At 40.4% G+C, this 22,139-nt stretch overlaps 2 protein-coding genes across 4 annotated transcripts in view; both read right to left on the reverse strand.

Moving 5' to 3' along the window:
• Window positions 1–22,139, reverse strand: part of LOC139733356 (synaptotagmin-7-like) — a 294,612-nt gene that overhangs the window by 261,088 nt on the left and 11,385 nt on the right. The window lies entirely within an intron of this gene.
• Window positions 13,370–15,573, reverse strand: LOC139733355 (uncharacterized). Its single transcript, XM_071644191.1, has one exon. The coding sequence runs from the start codon at window positions 15,408–15,410 to the stop codon at window positions 14,031–14,033; it is 1,380 nt and encodes a 459-aa protein (XP_071500292.1). The 5' UTR covers window positions 15,411–15,573; the 3' UTR covers window positions 13,370–14,030.

Below are 22,139 nucleotides of genomic sequence, written 5' to 3' on the forward strand. Positions count from 1 at the left end.
GGCGCACTGAAATAGTGTTATGCCAGTCACTGAAATTTGAACTTGCTCTGCACCAAGTTCAAACTTTGCTTGGAGCATTTAATAAAAAATTGATGGACGCATACGTGCATGCACATGTGCATCATATGCATGCGCTGTGCATGCATAACAGAATTTTCTAGGTTTGTTTTTTGTTTGTTTCTTTATTTGTTTTTGTTTTGTTTTTGTTTGTTTCTTTATTTGTTTTTGTTTTGTTTTTGTTTATTTACATAAATTGGATGCCTAAGACAGCAAGGAATGAATTTACCAAGTTTCCAGTCAATCTGACTCAATATAACGTCATACAGGGCCGTCAAAGTTGGAATTCCGTGCGTGTGTCAATGGCGACATACAGAGCAAATATGCCCAAAAAATTTAATTTTAAAAAAGTTATATTTCAAAATGTCATCAAATTTCAAGCTCATTTACGCCTATCTCATTTATACTTGGCTGATTTTCATCCAGATTTCAGTATGTTGTACTGTAGCTTGTTAAATTGTCTTTGAAATGCGTTAACTAAAATTTTTAATAAGATGACGTTACATCTCGAAAAAAATTAATTTAAGGTAATCTCATGAAATTTGACCATTTTATGTGTTATCTCTACAGCAGTCCATTTTTCTGAAAATGCTAAATGACATGTGCTAACTGACATGTGCATCACGCACTAGCTCACTCTAATATCCTTCCATGAATGTCTCCCAATATGTTGTCGCTGACACTTCACTCTACTAGCACCAAGTCCTCTGTCTTTTCATTGGATATCAAGATCACATAAAAAAATTTGGTTGAAATCGCAACTAAGCTTTGATGTCGGGACATATTGTACAATAAGTATTTTGTACACAATGTAGGGAGGCGCAAAGGAGAGAAACCTCCCTGGTTTATATGTGCAGGGCCAGAGATTTGGCTCAGTCGGTAGCGCATCTGCCTCTATATCCAAGGGCACGGCAATCCGTGTTTCAAGGCTTGCACCTTGAATTTCTATTGGGTAATTGCTAAACACTGAGTTTCAATAAAATACCTTCAGGCATTTTATAGATATGAGGGAAATAGTGAAATGTTTCGGAGTTGACCTTGTCCTTTGATCCTTGACCTTTGACCCAATGACCCCAATATTCCCAAGAGAATCACTGTCAGGCAGTATGTGCATACACATTAAAGTTCCATGAAGATGCATGTACCTTTAACCACTTTCAAGATATGGAAAGAAAAAGTTAAAAATCTAAGCATTTTCATTTTACCTTTGACCGCATGGCCCAAAGCTTTCTCTAGAGAATCCTTATTGGGTAATACACGTATTACATTTTTATACATGTACTAAGTTTCAAGAAAATATCTTGAGGCTTTGCAAAGATATATAATAGGGGAATTAGTGAACTTTTGAGCATTTGACCATGACCTTTGAACTTTGACCTTGAGCATGTGCACCCAAAAGTTGGTAGGCTCAATTTCATCCACTCATACAATGCCAAGTTTCATGAGGTTACCTCAAACTGTTTTTTTAGTTACACTGTCCACAAAAATGATTACTGACAGAAGGACAGATGGACAGACAGACAAGCCGAAAACATAATGCCTCCGGTGACACTTTGTGTCAGAGGAATAAAAACTCCCACGACCAATCACTTCAAATGTCAGATCTCGCTGATCTTATCTTCAGAGTGAAATGTAATTTCTATATGTAGGCATAAAGTTCAAGTCAAGGTTAATCACCTCGCATAATGATAGTGAAACTATCACTAAGCACATGTGCACATGCAAAAGTTCAAAATGCTCCAAATGACCTCTCAATGATTTTGAGTACATTTCAGACCATTTTGAGAATTTCCAAAATTTCAGCATGTACACGTCCTTGTGTTTCTACATGCATAACTTTAAGTCCGTATGTAGCACCCTTGGTCATGCAAATAAAAATGAAGATTTACATACTGTATTAAAGGTACGATTCTTTTTATTCTGATAATAGTCATGCTTTTCTTAAGTGTACTGTTTTCACCACTTTGATATTTCCCAGTTTCAAAGCTGATAATCACCACCAATTCATATCAGATCATATTTATCATCTCTCTCATTCCAATGACGAGATCAAATCTACTTGATAATTGAAACTGATATGTCATTTGAATATTCCCTCTGTTCATTAAGATCAGTGAAAAATGCCTTTGTAAAAGACTTTCCTCATTGACTTGAATATATTATCTAAAGAACTTATCCATCCAGTGCTGTTATTTAACACTAATTTTAAATTCACCACTAAACATTATTCTCTGCACTAACCTACGCACTGGCTTTGGAAGAGGAAAATTACTCTTTTACATAAAGCATTTTGGATTTTACAATTCTGATGAAATAAAGAAAACACTCTTAATTTTTTTTTTTTTTTTTTTTTTTTTTTTTTTTTTTGGGGGGGGGGGGGGGTCAATGCTTATCCTTCATAAACATGAAACATAGCAAAGAATACACGAGAAATACACATAGTTTCTCATACTGGTTCGATATTACTCCAAGCGGTACTACATCAAAAGCAGGGATTCAATAATTTCATTATAATCACAAACCAGGGAAGATTTCATTCTGTCTAATTTGATACAATTATACCACACTACAATATAATTCAAGTACTTCTACTTATCAATGACATTTTACGGAATTTGCAGGAAATCTATTCCACTGATCCCTGATACAATTTGTATACATGACATTTAAAAAAGAAAATGTAGATCATATAACACACTTTGTACTAATCCACTAGATTTCCACAGCATACTGCCAATTCAAAGAAAATGGGATAGACTACATATAACGTCAAAATATTTGTTCCTGATCTGCAACTACAATTAAACCACAACTTTTGGTTTTTGTTTCTGGTTTTTGTTTTTGTTTTTGTTTTTGTTTTTGTTTTTGTTTTTGTTTTGCTGTGTGTGTGTGTGTGTGTGTGTGTGTGTGTAATTCCACAAAATTGCAGTGATAAACTTCACATTTTCAGATTATTTTACAGAAGAAATCAAACTGTTGTGTGTAATTTCAAAAAAACAGCATGCTACCATGCACAGTAAACTTTAATGTATGCTAATAGTCAAAAACCTTACCTAGATATATGGTTATTTCAGTGAGTTTAAAAAAATGAAAATGATAAAAATAAAAACATACAGAATAGATGAATATGGTTTCCAGTACCTTTGCCTAAAAGAAACTGTGTAGGTTCAGCAGAGCTTGTCCTTGTGCAATATCTGCATTCATACACACTGCAATGAGCAACCAAGATCGTAACGGATGACAGTTCCGGGATACTGTTTCCTTACATCATTATTTATAAGTGTATGTTATACTGTAAAACCAGGAATGTTCGCGTGAATTTTAATTTTGCGAATTTCGCAATGAATGGGACAAAAAACAGGAAGTAAACCACCAGAGTAAAAACAATAAAAGGGATTATTAGATTAAACTGAAATTAAGCATGCCTCATTAACACATTCTGTCCATAATTCATGCCAACTTTCAAAGCAGTAGCATCATCCTTTCAAAAGTTATTAGAGTTGAAAGTGAAGAGTGTGGACAGGGTTTTTCAGAAATGAAAAAGGGATTCTAAAGACACACCTAATCACACTATTCTACCATGAATGTTCGAGATAAACTGCTACAAAAACACACTTTCCTGCCCATTTTATGATACCAAAATTTAGCATAATGTAACAGAAGACCCGCTCTTTCAGAAAATATGAAAAAGTCAAGTTCGGCTAGGTTGACCCATTTCACTTATTTTCAGTCCTCACGCAAAATCAGTGTGTACTTTCACTCGATCTGTGAAACAGGAGACTACCAACCTATGGCAGGCCCCGGGAGTGGATGGATGGTTGTCGGCCCCCTTCTCTCAGGAGGAGTTAGCTAATGCTTTAGCCCTACTTAGGAGTGGAAAGGCCCAAGGTCCGGACAACATCCCACCGGAATTCCTTATTCATTGCGGGGTCAAATGTCAGAAGTGGTTAACAGATTTCTATTCTTGCTGTTTCACCAACCAAGTCATCCCTAAGATATGGAGAAAAGCCACTGTAATTGCTCTCCCAAAACCAAACAAACCAGTTGATGACCCCAAGAGCTACAGACCAATCTCCCTTCTCTGTGTCCCTTACAAGCTTCTGGAACGTCTCCTTCTGGCGAGGATAGAACCTGTGGTTGACCCACAATTACCAGATGAACAAGCGGGCTTCCGCCATGGTCGGAGTACAGTCCACCAAATTGTCAAGCTGACCAATGACATCGAAGACAGCTTTGAGAAGAATCACAAAACTGGCGCCATCTTTGTCGACCTCACTGCAGCCTACGACACTGTGTGGCACCAGGGTCTGACTCTGAAATTATTAAAGACAATCCCTGATCGCCACATGGTGAGGTTCCTCTGCAACATTCTAGCCAACAGGAGGTTTGTTCTGAAGACTAGTGATGGACAGTCCAGCAGACCACGCCAACTGCGGAATGGAGTTCCTCAAGGCTCTGTACTATCCCCCTTGCTCTTCAACATATACATCAGTGACATCCCCTTCACAACCTCACGACAGTATGGCTATGCAGATGACCTTGCCCTTCTTCACTCTGACAGAGCCTGGTCAAATGTAGAGAATACCCTCACTGCAGATATGTCGCAAATCGCGAAGTACTTCAGGATCTGGAGACTCCAGATTAGCATGTCCAAGACAACGGTAACAGCCTTCCACCTGAACACCAAGGAGGCTAATCGGCAACTCAGTGTCATTCTTGATGAAACACCTCTTCCATACAATGCTACACCAACCTACCTTGGAGTGAAGTTGGATAGGCAGCTGACCTACAAGGAACAACTCAAGGCCGTAAGTGCAAAAGTGTCTTCAAGGAACAACCTCCTTCACCGACTTGCAGGCTCAAAATGGGGTGCCAGTGCAACCACTCTCCGCACTAGTGCGCTAGCACTGGTATACAGTGCCGCGGAATACGCCTCCCCTGCGTGGTGTACGAGCTCTCACACCAAGAAACTTGACTCAGTTCTGAATGACACCATGAGATTAATAACAGGATGTCTCCGGCCTACACCAACCGAATTCCTACCTGTTCTCTCAGGCATCGCTCCTGCCCCCATGCGCCGAGAACATCACACACATAGGCTGGTAACCAAGGCCTCCAGCAACCCGGACGACCTCCTCCACGACGTAGTTGAGGGCTCTGCAACTCTGGGTCAGCGGCATCAGCGACTGAAGTCTCGCCGCCCTTTCTCCCGCCATGCAGCAACGCTGAGAGGATCAGACTTCAACATTTGCCAGACATGGAGAACAAGCTGGGAAGACACCCAACGACCTGCCCAACTCGTTGTCACGCCCAATACATCTGTCCCCCCAGGAGCAAACCTCCCAAGGAGTGAGTGGGTGTCTCTAAATCGGATTCGAACGGGAGTTGGGCGTTTCAATGCAGCCATGCATCGTTGGGGGCTACGCCCGTCAGCAGCTTGCCAGTGTGGTGCACCAGAACAGACTGCTCAACACATCTTGAGTGAGTGCCCTGATCTCCGCCCTCCTGACAACATGGACCTGACACACCCTACTCCACAGACTGTAACTTGGCTACAACAATTGAGGGACATTATTTAGCTGCTGCTGCCTCATAAGCAAGAAGAAGAAGAAGAGTGTGTGCCACTTTATGTTCGTCTTGAGGTGCACGGTCACATATGCAATGGATATTAGAGGCAACTCGCGAAACTTTCATGCTGCGAAAAAGGCCGTCGGCTCCAATTAATTCGCGAAAATTTCATGCCGGGAAAATATAGTGTTTTACAGTAAGTGTACATCATGACTTCATCCTGCAGTCAATTAATGCTCTTTTGATTCATTTTGATGGTGACATAAACTGCATTACAAACATGCTGTATGCTGCATCTCACTATCTTCTCTGGGAACAATACAGTGTTTTTGAGAAAGATGAAAATGAATAACAATGTCCTCAATACACACCCAATGCCTGATATCATAACTTTTTTTATCATTTAGACATTGGCATTGCAAATTTCATTCATGATGATATAAACAAAATAATGGTTTTGGATCTTTGGGACAGCTTACCATATCAGCCCCCTAAACCTCACACACTGATCAAACAGAAAAACCTACTTGGATTGGACCCGAGACTCATTGACATATTAATTTTTCCATTCTGTATCACTAAAAATGAATGAAATCCTATACCTACAGCCTCATTTCAGATTTACTTTCAAAATGATCTGTAATTTGCTGCAAATTGAGCCACAGATGTAAGATTGGACTGATGTAATACAATCCACTCACTGGAATTTGTATTGCTGGCAAGCTGTGAATATGCGAGATCTGAGGTAACCTGTCACAATCCAGTCACAATTTGCATACATTGTACATTATAGCTCGCTGCCTTCAAGAACACCTCTCCTGGATTGGAACCTGTATCCCTTCACCAAAAAGCAGTCAGCAAATGCTTTGTTGTGAAGTTTTCAGGGTACCAAAGTGTGATTACATTGATGTCAATCAGAAGAAAAAAAAAATACTGTAAAACTTATAATTTTCAAGTGCATTTTAACTTTGCTAATTCTGTGAGAGGCAAGAGGCATAAAATTAAAATTCACGCAAAAGTTCTTTTCTACACTATAATGCACTGAATGCCAGTGGCAAGTCGTGAAAATTTCATGCCATGAGTATTTCTTGCTCTCCAGTACGTGGTTATGAACCACTGCTTGACTCCATCTTGACTTCACTTTGAATTAATGACTTAATGTATTTTTTTAAAATCCAATACAATTTCAAATGATAAGACCTGTATATTTACTAACAGCATTGTAATATACATGTATGTGTATTCCTGTCATTGTCTTGCACAGATATGAGCTTTAGGTTTGAGTGTACATACATTCAGTGGAACATGACAGAGAGCTACATAAAATCAGAGCTACCAAGTCTCACACATTCTGCGTGAGACTCAAGCATAATTTTTACGGGCCATCTCACGATCTCACGCATGACACCCATTTTTCTCATGCATCGGGCGAAGTCTGCAACTTGGGCCTATAATAATGAGCATAGCTCAAAAGATTAAAGTGATAGTTGCAATTGAAGGTATATTTCCCTTTTGTCTTTCAAAATAAGTAAAAAATAGTCACTTAAGCATGCACCTGATCGCACCATTAAGAGCTAAAAATTGAAAAAGCTCCCTACCGTGGGAGGCCACAGGGGGGAAAAACCCCTCACACACCCTCGCTCGCGCGCACATTCGCATGCCGAGATGTCGCGTCATGAAAATCTCACTCATAAAATTTTTTTGAACTTGGCATCCCTGTAAAATGTATTTGTGCTCTAAATTTAACTGTCTTTCCTGCCCTAAACTTGAGCGATACACTTCTGCAAAGGAATGAAGCTATATTGTTAAGGTGGAAATTTTCACGGTGTTTGAAATTTTTGCGCATTTCGCACGACCAGATAACAGCGTGAAAATTACAACACACAAATATTTTTGCAGGTCGTATGTTCCACTAATGAGTGTCTTGATTCCGTGCAACTAAAAATATGCGAAACTTATCTTACCCGGATAAGCGTAAAAAATAACTCACACGAAAATATCCACTTTTACAGTAGTTGGTATCCATCTCGTACAAATCGTAGATATTCTCAGCCAGAGTGTTCCCTTTTGTAAGGATGTTGATAACGATAATTGTTGACCTTGCGATGTCACCATGCAATTCCTCACCATGTTCAAGTTGACTATAATTTAGTACTTAACAAACAGAATGACAGAAGTTTCATAAAAATTGAAGATAAATGCAGAAATGAACACAAGACAGGTGTTCAGACCACATTATTTACTATGCCATGTCTCCCAAGTTTATAAACTACTGTATACGCCAATATTTTCGCGTACAGATATTTTCGCAAATCACGGTGTCAGTGGCATTTTCGCCTGTTATTAAATTCGCGACTGATACTAGTAGTAGTCGGGTCTACTTGCCAACGTACATTGTACTTGTAACGTTTTTCCATTTGCATGCGAATTGTGACTTCCCAAACATGACAATATTAGAAAAGACACAGTAGAAGATTTATAAAATGAAATAATAATTACGGGAACTTACAGTGAGACAATCACATACGGCATTCATAAGTACCTACCATGTTGCAACAAAATAGATGCAGACTACAAAGTTTCAGAGCTGCTCGCTAGCCCTAGCGAAAGTTTTACATGCATCCCTAGGCCTCACGCACCTGTACCCAACCATGTCTAGCCGGTGTTTGTTCGCATAGGGTAACGTAGCACGGAGATTGCACATTTAACGCATGTTTATCATCATAATGCACTGTAGCGCGCGTACTATGTAGTATGCCAGCAGTTGCAGTACTCAATACTAGTGTTTGTACGTACTGGCCGGTGTGCTGTGACAGCCGCGCGCGCTGGTGGTCCGGCCAGCGCTTGTCATCAATTTGTAAGGTATGACGGGGTAATATTTTTGCGTGTCTTTAGTTTCGCGATTAGCCCAAAGCTCGCGAAATTCGCGAAAATAACGGCGTATACAGTATTCAAGCTGTGCTAAATCATCCACTGCTTTTACAATGTACTTGCCATTCAACTCACATCACAAGTTTCACATGAGCATTCACAGATCCCTAGTTTAATGTGTTAAACAATATAAATTATCATCATAATGGCTAAAATAGCCAGTTCATCAGGATGTTTTGGTATTTTACTACAGATTTTAAAGGGACTGTACAGTAGTGGTTGAGGTGGGGATTCATGTTTTGAACATTCCTAAGTGAGATAATGAGAAGCCTCTTATGAAAGAGCATGTAATTTTAAGAAGGATTCAATGTTTATTTGATGAAAATTGGTTTTCAAATGGCTGAGATATCCCAAAAAGTGAAAATAATGAAAAGGCGACAGGCCACGCCTTTTATTAGGATCTCTTTGTTTCAACTTGTTTTTGGATATTTCAGCCATTTCAAAACCGATTTTCATCAAACAAACTTTTGATACGCTCCCTTAGAATTGCATGGTCTTTGACATCTCATAGAGTGGTTTCTGAATATCTCGCAAAACGTTAAAGGCTAAATCCTCACCTCAACCAGAACTGTACACGCCCTTTAATCAGAGAAACTGTAAAACAGAGCTCCTGTTACATTTTATAACTAGAAATGTTGCTATGCTGACAAGTCCTACCCCCCCCCCCACATTCCAGATTTTTCAGAAAAGGGCTACCATGTATGTAAGGGCTCAATGTGGTGGGGAAACAAAATCTCAAAACAAGAGAAGGGGGGGAGGGGTCTCGCACTCACCTGAATATCGCAAGTTCACCTTCAACACTAATCTAAATTACACACAGTGCTAGTCTGCTGTGATAGCTTATTGCTTACAATTTGAGAAAAGAAGAGTTTCAAAGATTCCTCAGTTTGGCATTGCTGACTGTTCCCCCCCCCCCCCTCCACACACACACACACACACACACACACACACTTCGGCATTGTGCTCCAGTCTCCCCCTCCCCCCCCCCAAACCCAAGTGGGGAATCATGCCCATTCATACAAACAATATGCAATAAGGTGCCGCAGTCCATGGATTTCAGCTTGGTAATTCATTGATCCATCGTGCCTGAAAAAGTGTAATTTCAGCATTAAATGCTACAATTTTAACATCTTAACCTGACATTTGATCCCATGACCTGAGAATCACTATCAGGCAGTAAATGCATTTTATTGGAACCAAAACAGTATAAGTGATTATCTAAAAGATGCAAGGAGTCTTATTGTATTCAAGAGGAAAACCAAAGACAGCTTGGTTGGTTTATAGATAATAATTGGAATACGTTTTTTTTTCATTCCATTTGTTTATAACTTCCTTTACATGAATTATATTGCCCATGCCAATGAATAGTGTCTGGCAACAGCACTACTGCATGTGCTGCACACTCCTGCTTAGACAGTCCTCCTTTCCTTCTTTTCCTTCCCTCTTTCCTTCTCCCTCTAACCTGTCCCTTCCCTTTGTTCCATTGTTTGTCCTGTCTACATTTTTGTTTACTGTGAGCATCTTGTGCCTGTGTGATGTGTGTATAAATTTATAAATAGGTACCTTTACACTCATTCTGTTATAAGTTCAATGTATTGAGTGACCCACATCTTTACAAGCTTGTCTTTTATGTGGGTCTCTCTCTTCACATGTAATTATTTTGAACAATTACTTCCATAAATTTTGCACAAATATTGATGTAATTAATACATTCTAATTTACTGATTGAAATACCTAACAACTCAACTCTTTAAAGCCAAAACCTCTGCCCAGTTTCTATTAAAAAGGCCTGCCTGTCACACCTTTCCGGGTAAGCTACGCGGGGTTGTTGCAAGTAGGGATCCGATTTTCCAGCACACAGGAGAATTTTCTGTGGGCGGACAAGGATGTTGCAGAGTTCCGTACTTGGGTCTTACTGCTAGACACATGCTATTTACCTGCTACTTGCGTGTATTCCATCAGGTCTGCCGACATTCCCACATCCAAATCAGGGAGATTTCACACAGCAATCAGGGAGATATCTGTGTGTTACACGCATTTCAACAGGCGAAATAATTCCCAAATCAAGGAGATTTTAATAGGAAGATTAAATGAGAACTTACCTGTTTGAAATTTAATCTTGATTTTATAAGTAAGTCGTAGAGAAGAGACTACATGTCTCATCGGGTGTAATATGAGATCCCGCTGGTCACGTGTGTGGCAATTTTTTAAAGCTGTACGAGACTACAGGATATATTGATAGGAAGATGAAGATGTTGAGAACTTTACCTGCATAAGGCTACGTAAGTCGCAGGGTGGGAAGAGGAGGGATGTAGTCTCTTCTCTACGACTTACTTATAAAATCAAGATTAAATTTCAAACAGGTAAGTTCTCATTTAATCTTCCTATTTTATTACGTAAGTCTCCGATCGAGACTACATGTCTCATCGGGTGTAATATGAGATTTCAAAGCCCTGTAGTCACGTACAGAACAATACATCTGTAAGCCATCAACGGCATCACTACAGACAGACATACCTGTGCACTCTGTGCAGACTGCCATTCCATATGCAGACTGAAGTTGCCAAGTCACATTTTCAGTAAAGCCTGGGCAAATTGGTTAGTATCTTGTAAGGGCTTGCAATAAAACTTGCGGAATGTCTTCTCAGCCACCCATCCAGCCCTTGAGAGGATTTCTGACACAGGCACCTCACTCCTTTGTGCTGCTGACGTAGAGGCCGCCCTTGTGGAGTGAGCACTGAAGATCTGTGTATCGACACCAGCGTCATGTAGGACAGTCTTAATCCAACGTGCAATTGTTTGCTTTGATGCACGACGGTGAGGCTTCTTATAAGCTACTAACAAATGTCTCTCCATCCCTCTTAGATTCTGTGTCCGCTGCACATACTCTTTCATATAATTCACTATGCACAATCTCCTATCTGGAGGGTACGCATTTAGTGTGACACTGAATCCCGTATTTCCAGGCTTGTTTTGTTTCAGTGTGTTCTCAAAAGAAATCTCAACAGATGATTTTTTCCACCTCATCCTGTCCAGGTGGATAACATGAAGAGACTGCACCCTTTGTGCAGAAACAAGTGCTATCAGCATAGTCAATTTCTGAGTAAGTTGCTTCAGATTAAGTGCCTTGGATGGAGACAGCTTTCTGAGGTAGTCCAAGACGACTTTAACATCCCAGATAGAAGAGTAGCGAGGAGCAGGCGGTTTTAAATGAAAAACTCCTTTCATAAACCTATTTACAAGTGGGTGCGACCCAAGAGGCTGTCGTCCACCATCAACTATGAGAAACGTGGAAAGGGCACTCCTGGCTGTATTCAGGCTACTGTATCCAACTTTTTCTTTGTCTAACATATTTGTAAGAAATGCCAGGACATCACAAACTTGGACATTCAAATAATTAATGTGTCTCTCTGCACAAAATCTTTTCCACTTTCTGATGTACACCTGGTACTGTGCTTTAGTGGATCCTTTCCACGACGCAGCTATGATGTCTATTGTCCTTTGTGTGAGGCCCTGCTCTGCGTAAAGTCCCTTCCAAGCCTGCAACATAATAGAGACAAGTGATTATTCAAAGGATGTGGGGTGCCTGAAACTGGTTGACATAATAATGTCTTACTCTTTCGAATTAACATGGGTTCCTCAACCAGCATACTCTTAAGGATAGGGTACCAAACCTGTGTTGGCCAATTGGGCACCACTAAAATCCCACATGCCTCATCCTTCTGAATTTTCTGCAAGCACATTGGCACTAGATTGAATGGGGGAAAGGCATAAAACTCCCACTGACTCCAATCAACTGTGAAGGCATCTACTGCCCAGGCCTCTGGTTCAGGCCTCCAAGAAATATATCGGTCTACCTGTTTATTTAGGCGGGAGGCAAACATGTCAATTTCAGGCACACCAAATCTCCTGATCATTCGTTGAAATATGCTCTTATTCAACATCCATTCTGTGCTGTCCGAGAATTTTCGAGACATGCGATCTGCTTCAATATTCAATCGCCCAGGTAGGTGAGCAGCTGTAAGCCAGATGTCCTTACTAATACACCATTCCCAAATATCAATGGCCATTTGATTACATTCAGGAGATTTTGTGCCACCCATATTGTTCAGATATGCGACAGCCGTTATGTTATCTGCTCTAACAAGTACATGATTGCTCCTTTTCTCTGAGCAAAAGGCTTTTAGCCCATGATTAACTGCTACCATTTCTAGCAGGTTAATTTTATTCTGATTTGCCTCTTTCAACTCATCACTATTCCATCTGCCACCTGTTGAAGTGCACAGATTTGTTGCCCCCCAGCCTTTACCACTGGCATCTGTGTGGATTTCCACATCTGGTTTTGCCCTCTGCATTGGGCTAAACTGTGACTCAAGGTTCCATATCCACCACTGAATTTCATGGATGCTTTCTCTTGACAAGGTCATATGCCTATCGAAATGTCCCTTGTTCCTTGCAAGGGCAAGAATCTTGTCTTTCTCTAAGGCTCTATAATAGAGAGGGCCATATTGTACTGCTGGGAATGATGCCACTAGTTGTCCAATAACCTTTGCAACTGTTCTGATAACAGGTTTCTCAGTAGCCAACAGTTCTTTACAAGACTGCTTTATGTTCTCCTGTTTTTCTTTTGGAAGCCTAACACTCATATCCAGAGTGTTCAGATTGAAACCCAGAAAGGTAATCTCATGAGTAGGCTCTAAAACTGATTTTTCAGGGTGAACAATAAACCCCAAATTTGATAGCAACTTAGTAGTTGCGCTCACTGCTGCCTGCATTTCCTCTGCAGTTTTTGCAATGATAAGTGTATCATCTAGATATGCAATTACAATGTGGCCCTGCTCCCTGAGCGTTGCCAAAACAGGCTTTAGCAGTTTTGTAAAGAGCCTTGGTGCTGAACTAAGCCCATTGGGAAGTGCTTGAAATTGCCATAACCTTCCCTGCCATGTAAATCTCAGGAAATTTTCGAGAATCTGGGTGGATAGGAACCGTGAAGTATGCGTCTCGGAGATCGACTGAAGCTAAATAATCTCCCGGAGAAATAAGCGGTAGAGCTGTCTTGATATTATCCATCTTAAAATGCTGATACAAAATACTCTTGTTTAATTCTGTCAAATCCAAGATGACCCTGAGGCCGCCATTCTTCTTTGGCCTTGTGAAAATATTTGATATGAATTCCCCTTCTACATGTTCACATGCTTCTATGACATTTTTCTCAACCAGCTTGTTGATTTCTTCCTGAATCGAGGCCATTTCCTCAGAATTTCTTTTGAATTCATGAAGGGGTTTTTCCCTACAAGGGGGATATTTAGCTGGGTCAAATTCAAGCTTGTAGCCCTGTACAGCTTGCAAAATATATGTATCAGATGTAAGCTCTCCCCAGTTGTGCATATGTAGCTTCAGTCGACCTCCGACTGCAATATCATTGACATTAGATGTTATTGTCTCCCTTACCTCATCACTGTTTGGGAGTTGCTCTATTTCATCCTGCCCTGCCCTTGGCCGAGCTTCCGGTACTGTGGGGCTTGGCGTCCCTCTCGAGACGCTGTCGGGGTAAACGTATGGGGAGCTTGTGGGGTCCTCTTCCTCCACTGGTTTCGTTGGCCTAAAAAAGGCCTAGATGTGCTCCCTGACGAATCCGCGTAGGATGTCCGCGACACCCAACCAGCTTCCTTGTATCTGCGTTGAGACCCTTGGCTTGGGTAGGGGTGATAGGCCGGCTTGGGTCTTTTAAACCCGCCTCTCATCACTCCGGCCGCCGCTTTGTGCTGGTCTTGCAAGTCCTTTACTTGCTTGCCCAAGTCATCCCCAAAGAGATACTTGGTTACAGGGTTTGTTGGTTTGCAGAGATGAGTAAATTTCGCGTTCAGATCCGGCTTGATCAATTCTTTACGAAGAGCATTCATCTCAAAGTTTGCGTTGCACAACAAAGCTAGAACGTCTTGCTGTTCGGGAGATATGTTGCTTGGATCGAGCAGGCTGACATAAGCCGAGATACCTCTTGTTAGGGATTTTTGGACCCTCTGAAGTTTCACATCCTTCGTACGAACAGGGGCAGAGAGGTTGTCCCAGATCGTCTGATTCACTTTCGGGGTGTCGATCCCTCGACAGTTCGACGGCACTGGGTATTTGCTACTTGTCTCATCGAGCACTTTCTCTTCCAGATGATGGCTCATCAAGTAGTTGACAGAGCTTGCTAGCTCCTCATCAAGAGGCTGTCCAATATCTGATGCCACCGCAAATTTAGCAGCAAAAGCTGGTACTGTCTGTGCTTCTGCCCTATCCACGCACGACTCCAGCTCTGAGCTATGCCCTGCACTCAAGGCATGCACCATGTCATCATCCTCAACATCCATTTCTTCTGTATGTGCCAAGTCATAATCTGCACTAACGCTAGAAGTTGAAGCAGAGGCTGAATCACTTCCACTGCGATCAAGATGTCGGTCTGGCTGTGCATGTCCCATGCCTGCCACCCCTTCCCTTTTACTGGGAAGAGCCTCCATGAACTGACAGAGCAAGCCTTCGAGTCTATCAAGACGACTGTTTACGGTCCCAAAGTTATCATTTGTCAACTTTGACGAGTTGGATTTCGTAGCAATCCGAGGCCGAGTCGCCGCTACCGCCGCGCGGTCGCCAGCCTCCATCACCGCCGGTACTCCCCGTCCACGGCCCGTGTTGGCAGCCGTACCTTTCGCTGCCGCTGCGCGGTCAGCTTGGCTAGCACTCACCGCCTGTTGTGACTCCATTGCTGCTCTGTTTTCGCCCGAAGATTCTGCCGCTGCGCGGTCAGTTTTCTTCTCTTTGTTTTCTTTTTCCGCGGCCACGCCAGCGGATCTTCTATCCTTCTGTTCTTTCATTATTCTGATAAGTCCGAAAGGAAGAATTTCCGCGAAATTCTTGAATATTCGAGGGTTGTGAAAAATCCTTTTCACACACACAAAACGCGCCAACGAATTGCCACACACGTGACCAGCGGGATCTCATATTACACCCGATGAGACATGTAGTCTCGATCGGAGACTTACGTAATAAAATATTCTCTTATTTAGACATGAACAGATTCTGACATTTTCAGGGAGACTCCTGCAGAATCAGGGAAACTTGGCAGCTCTGATTCCATGTGACTTGCGTGAGAGCTTTGAAACCGATCCATTTTCAGCTACGAGCGACATACGGGGACTGTGAAGTACCTGCATGGGAGTTGCCTGCAAGGTGCTGCCGCTAAGGGCCTCCTACTGGTGTTCTGCATGTACCCCTGAGGGCAAACCCCTGCGGCTCACCTGGAATGAGTTGTAAGCATGCTCAAGGCTTTGTCACACCATGTCTGGGGAAGCCTTGTGGGTTGATTTGCGGGGGAAAATTTTTGCTACCCGAACCTCCCAGCAATTGGTCCTCACCTGACAGTACCTAGCGCGTAGCTCTCAGGTAGTTGCCCGGAGGTGCATACGCAAGTCTGATTTACCCGCAGCCAAGTTTTGAGCATGACCAAAACCTTTTCCGGGTGAGTTGCGGGGATCGCCCGCAGAGGTCAACGCAGAACGCCAGTAGGAGGCCCTTAGTGGCAGCACCTCACAGGCAACTCCCACGCAGGTACTTCACAGTCCCCGTATGCGGCCAGGATAATGACATTATGAGGGACTTCTGCCATTCCTTCTGAGCGATTCCTTCACCGAATTGTCAGCCCTCACTTGCCACCCATGCGCCTGACACGCAGGTCACACAGAATCAGAACGTTAAGAACGGGTCCAGCAGGTAAGACGCATGCGAAACTTGCCCAAATCCTTGGCCGCCTGCAAAAATTATCCTGCGTGATGGAAAATCCTCACAACCAACAAGCCCGCCTACGTAGCTTGCCCGGAAAGGTGTGACAGGGCCTAAACTTGGCTGCGGGTGAATAGGACTTGCGTCAGCAACTTCGGGTAACTACCGGTGAGATATGGGTACTGCCATGTGCAGGTCATCTGCGGGGATCTCCAGGAAGTGAAAATTGTTCTTCGCAAGTCGCATGCAAGGCTTGCCCGGAAAGTTGTGACAGGGCATTAAGAAAATCAATGTTGAGTATAGTGTATAACAGTATACTTAATTCAACCAAAAACTAGATTTAAAAAATAATAAAAATATTGCATTGCAATGGAATGAGCAGATAATCAGCACTAACATCTTAATTTTGCCTTTAAAAAGATCAGATGAAACTTGAAAAGAATAAATTATTTAAGTCAAGCTTGTGACATTGAGCTTCTATGGTAACCTTGGAAACTTCCTCTCACTTAGGCATGGATCCTTTTAACCCATTGAGGATGGTTTGATTTTGCTACAACACGCATTTCCCATAGACACCTGCCCAAGTATACTCGTGACGTCCTCAATGGGTTAAGCACCCACCAAGGCTAAATTACACACTGGGCAGTTTTTAATTTCCCCATGCCAACATACCTATTAAACTTCTTGAGACCTTGGTGACACATAAAACATAGAGTTCATACTATTCTTGACTCATAATGAATTATGCAAACCTCTAACAATAAAGGCCTGGTAGGACCTTCAGAAACAGCATCACTGGTCATCTGACTCTGTCCTGTCAGCATGCACACACTTCATGACATACAGGGCATATCAAAAAAAAAGTTACACTTTTGAAAAAATGGTTGTTGTTTTTTTTCATATTCATGGATGCCCAATAGTCTCATCTATCAAGTGCAATCAACAAAACAAATTTTTGTTCACGCTTGGTTGAACACTGACGCTCTTTGTCCAGAGTGTGAAAAATGACTTGCGCCAAATTGAAAGAAGATGGAAAATTCAGCCAGAAGCCAAAATAAGTGTTCTCATTCAAACAAATTGCTCTTGTGCTCACAGTTTTGATTATGTTATGATAGTTAAGGAATTTTCTGACAATTTTCTGTCACGTTTTAAATGATTCCATTGTGTTATGGAAGGTTGATTAACAACATCAAGATCCTTTAAGCACAGTTATCACAAATAATGCACAGACATATCAAACCCACATGCCAGTCACTCAGTCAAAAGAAAAGTACAAAATTAATGCATCCTCAGATCATTCAATCAATACAATCAATCAATCAATCAATCCAACCAATCAAGCTTTCAATCAATCAATTAATCAATCAATCCATCAATCAATCATTCATTAAATCAATCAATCAAACAATCAGTCAGTCACAATTGTATGTTTTATAAAAAGTGGCAGATCCACATAGGGAATATCACCTCCCCCTCCCCCCCCCCACCCCCCGTGGCTTACAGACTAATCAATGTTTGAAAAACTTATTTATTTGTTAATTTATAAATTCATTCAATCAGCCGATTGATTATTTCAATGATTGAAAACTGATTGATTATTGAGTTGATTCACTGATTGATTGAATAACTCAATGACTGACTAACTGATATATCAGTTGGTGTATTGATTGATTGATTGATTCAAGGTTGGTTGATTGATTGGTCAATCAACTGATTAATAGGATGAATGATTTGAATGTTGATGAACTTGGTGCCACTACCACATTAATGAATAACTGGCATACATGTGTATGGTATTGATGTGTCTATGTATTGTGAAAACTGTGCTCTAAAGATCTTGAAGTAAAATACACACTCTAATTCTCACTAATTGATTTAGAAATGAAATCATTAAAATTACGATAAAGCTGACCAAAAAAATCTCAGACTATCATAACATAATCAAAGCTTTAAGCAAAAGAGCAATTTGTTTCAATAGGAGCACTTATTTGGACTGCTGGCTAAATTTTCCATCTTGAACTTTCAATTTGGAGCAAGTCATTTTTCACACTCTGGACAAAGAGCATCAGTGTTCAGCCAAGTGTGAAAAAAAAAAACTGTTTTGTTGATTGCACTTGATACAATTGTAGATGAGACTATTGGGCATCCATTTATATGGAAAAATCTTCCAAATATTTTGAAATGTAATCTACACAATTTGTCAAAAGTGTGACATTTTTTTGATATGCCCTGTATTAGAAATACAGGCAGTCACAAAGCATCCCTTTCACACAAAGAGCAGCACGTAATTTCTGTATAGCATCATAAATTATACTGTACAAAACAAAGCTGGCAACAGCATACATAGCAACCTTCATGGCTACTAGCAAACAACAACTCAATTAAATGCGATACTACAAAATTGTATAGTATCCCACTCTTGGGAAAGGGGAATGTTTACAAGCAATGGGAACAAATCAAAGTATTGAGCACTGCTTATCATAAAGAAAAAGCAATAAAATGTCATACATGTACCAACCAAAATTGTTTCTACACTCCTCCACTAATCATATTCAAGTGCAAGTAAGTCTAGAAGCAAAAACCTGTTTTACTTTTACGTGGTAGGTCTACCATGTTTCAGACCGACTGCCTTTGCATAAATGCTGTCTTTCATATTTAATATCGAAAGTGCACATGTGACTGGGCACAATGATACCGTGTACATCAGAATATTTGAACAAGCCAATAACCGAGAGAAATGAGGAGGAAACCGGTAACTTAAATGTAGACAGAGGAGGACACAGAATTTAAAGAAAAGTTTCCATTAGTTCATACACATCAATGTTAAATGCATCTTTGCTGTTCATCATGTACAGCTACACGCTTCTAAAATCAATGGAGGACAGGCAGTAAGTCAGATAATGAGCTCGCAATGGATGCACAAATAAAAAAATTCACTTGCGTTTGTCACCAAAATTTCAATGTGTAAGATACTAGTCAACTATCTGAGTCTCTGCTGGATTTTCTGCTCCAGTTACAATGTTGTACATGAAATTAAGGTTAAAGTTTCATGATTTTTTTTTTTAGATAAAACGTAATTACCGGGTAATCAAAAGGTGGTTGATCTGTACTACATGTAAGTCCAACCATACCTGGTGTCCAAATAGTTTATTGCATACAAGGTTACACACTTGGGTTAAAAGTGCTGACTCAAACAGGTTAATTGCCAATCTACGTACCATGAATTTGTCATCAGGATTTCAGAGTGCATTAATCAGTACACTTCTCTATCAATAAAATCTATACTACTTCATGTCTTTAGAGCACTTTTCATAGACAATCTTTGCTGCTCATGCAAAATGTTTCTCTCATCACGGAATTCCTCCTCTCAAACAAAATTAGCACAAAAAAAACAAAGAAAAAAGCTGAGATTATATCACAAAAAGCCTAGTAACAGCTACTTCATCAACTTCTTTAACAGAGAGTTCAGTACTTCAAAATGTAGTATAAAATGGTTGATTCTATAAAAAAAAATACTACTTCATCTTATGTTTAAATAAAGTACTGTATCACTTTAAGTTTATATAATTTCGACAAATTATCACTTTCTTTGTGTCCCAATTACCACTTACATTTGTATGATAACTATTTCATACAGTGCTCAGAGTTAATCAAGAATCACTTAAGCCGGAATCCCGCTTAAGTGCAGCAAAACTTAGTGTCAGAGTTTTCATTTTCCACCATTTGAACATAAACCACTTTCTAGGGACAAATTCAGGATGCACGATTCCATTGTCCATCATAAATGTCTAAACTAAATTAATAAGTAAATCCTTAGAAATAACCGCAGGATTTTTATTTCCTTTTTCAGAAGGGTTATTTTCTAACCAATTCCATATAAATTATGTGATTGTACAGTCTAAACATTTGCCAAGGTTACACAGCAGGACCTAGTGAAGGCGGTCATATCACGGGTCATCAGCCTCTACTCATACTACCCCTTCATTGCAATACCAAGGAGGTTTGAGAGATGGAGTTACAACTGACTATAAATTCAATCAGCTGTCTGTTCTCTATGGATGGACATAAGAATTCCACAGGTGCATAACTTATTGTGCCTTTGATGTTCGATGCTTGAAGCCGCCATCTTTCTGAGCAATCTGAAGATTCATTTTTAACGCTAACATAATATCGGTTGTATGCTGCTCGTTTATATATCAAATGCAATGAAATTTCACCTAATGATAAAGCATATAAAACAAAAGTCAATTCCATTCGAAAATATGTGCAAAAGTGTAAATCTGAGCTGTATTTTGTGAAAGTGTTTGAAATTTTACCCCCATGGAAAGCCGGTTTTATCACTTTTCACCTTATTTCCGCCAAATGAAACTAATACAGTATCATCTTCAACTATATAGTTCTTATAAATTAATATGTCACATTAGCCTACAAACAAGTGCAGTCGAGTAATTTTGATATCTATTTCAGCAATATTTGAGCAATTTCTATTCGCGCACCCCCGTGCCTTTACCATTGTCTACCGCCCATCGTTTGTAAGTAGGGATAGCGAAAAGAAATTACCATCACAAAGACATATCTTCCTTGGAAAGTGGCTGGTGAGCATGGGATCAAAGCAAATAAGACTGTTGTGACTCCATTTCTCGAACCTCCTTGGCAATACAATGTTACCTTGTTGAACCAACAAATGTAGGAATGTCCACAAATGTACGTCCACTAGAAATACATCAACCACAAATGGGCAATTCCACGGTATGTAGGACACAGATGCCGAAAATTCAAAATGATATTTGTTTCAAACACCATACATTTTCAGACAATACTTGAGTTGAAGTTTTAAGAATCATTATGTTTTTTCAATAAAAGCGGCCATTTTGATTTTCAAAATGGCTGCCAAAATATGCCTATAACTCAATGGTAAGAAAGAGTGTATTGTCACATAACTTACCCTCCGTATATATATCCACTTTATTAGTACTCTAAACAACAACCTTTTATATGCATGCAGTTACCAGACAAGTCTTTTACCACATGATAAAAAGAAAAAGCTGGTTGCTTAAGAATTTTATAAAAACTTTTAATTAGTTTGACAATGATGGATGTAACGTCAGTTACCAAAAACAAGGAAATTTTAACATTATTTATCACAGAAAGTGAGCTGTATGATATAACTTAGGATTTCTAATGTATGCCCATATGCCTTCCTTTCAATACCAGAAAATAAGGATACTTGGCATACTGGAGAGTCAAATGAACACATCAAAATGTGTAACGTCAGTTACCGAAACGTCATATACCAGTATGTAACGTCAGTTACCATGACAGTAATTATAACTTAGGCAAATTTTTTGACTTTAGGCCATTTCAATACATCTGGGAAGTCAAAGGTTATCAACAAAGAGCAGCAATCCCTTTGATAGGGAATGATGTCATCACCATGGCAGGCCTTGAAATAGGATTTTGGAGGGGCAAGGCCATTTAGAAAAGGGCACTTTTACCATGAGGCCAGCCATGATAGGGCACTTAGGTCAGTCAGAGGGGCACCAAGGCCACATTGAAAAGGGCATGTTGGGTGTTTTTTTAAAGGGTGATTTTTGCGACGTTGCAAGAATTTTATGGTTTTTTTTTCATATTCTAACAACCCCCCCCCCCATACATAATAGTATACAGTAGACCTCGCCTAAGTCGACTTCGCATAAGTCGACAACTCGCTTAAGTCGACACAATAAAAAGTCCTGATTTTTGCCTTTGTTATTCCTTGAAAATTTCCTCGTCTTAGTCGACATTTATAAGTTGACAACTCGCGTAAGTCGACCTGATTTTTCAGT

Source organism: Diadema antillarum, unplaced genomic scaffold, assembly GCF_040938485.1.
Source record: "Diadema antillarum isolate AM-2024a unplaced genomic scaffold, OU_Dant_1.0 seq00000472_RagTag, whole genome shotgun sequence".
NCBI lineage: Eukaryota > Metazoa > Echinodermata > Echinoidea > Diadematoida > Diadematidae > Diadema > Diadema antillarum.

Bases quoted from the DNA above. Each gene is read 5' to 3' on its own strand.
- LOC139733355 (XM_071644191.1), bottom strand. From the start codon at position 15,410: ATGAAAGAACAGAAGGATAGAAGATCCGCTGGCGTGGCCGCGGAAAAA.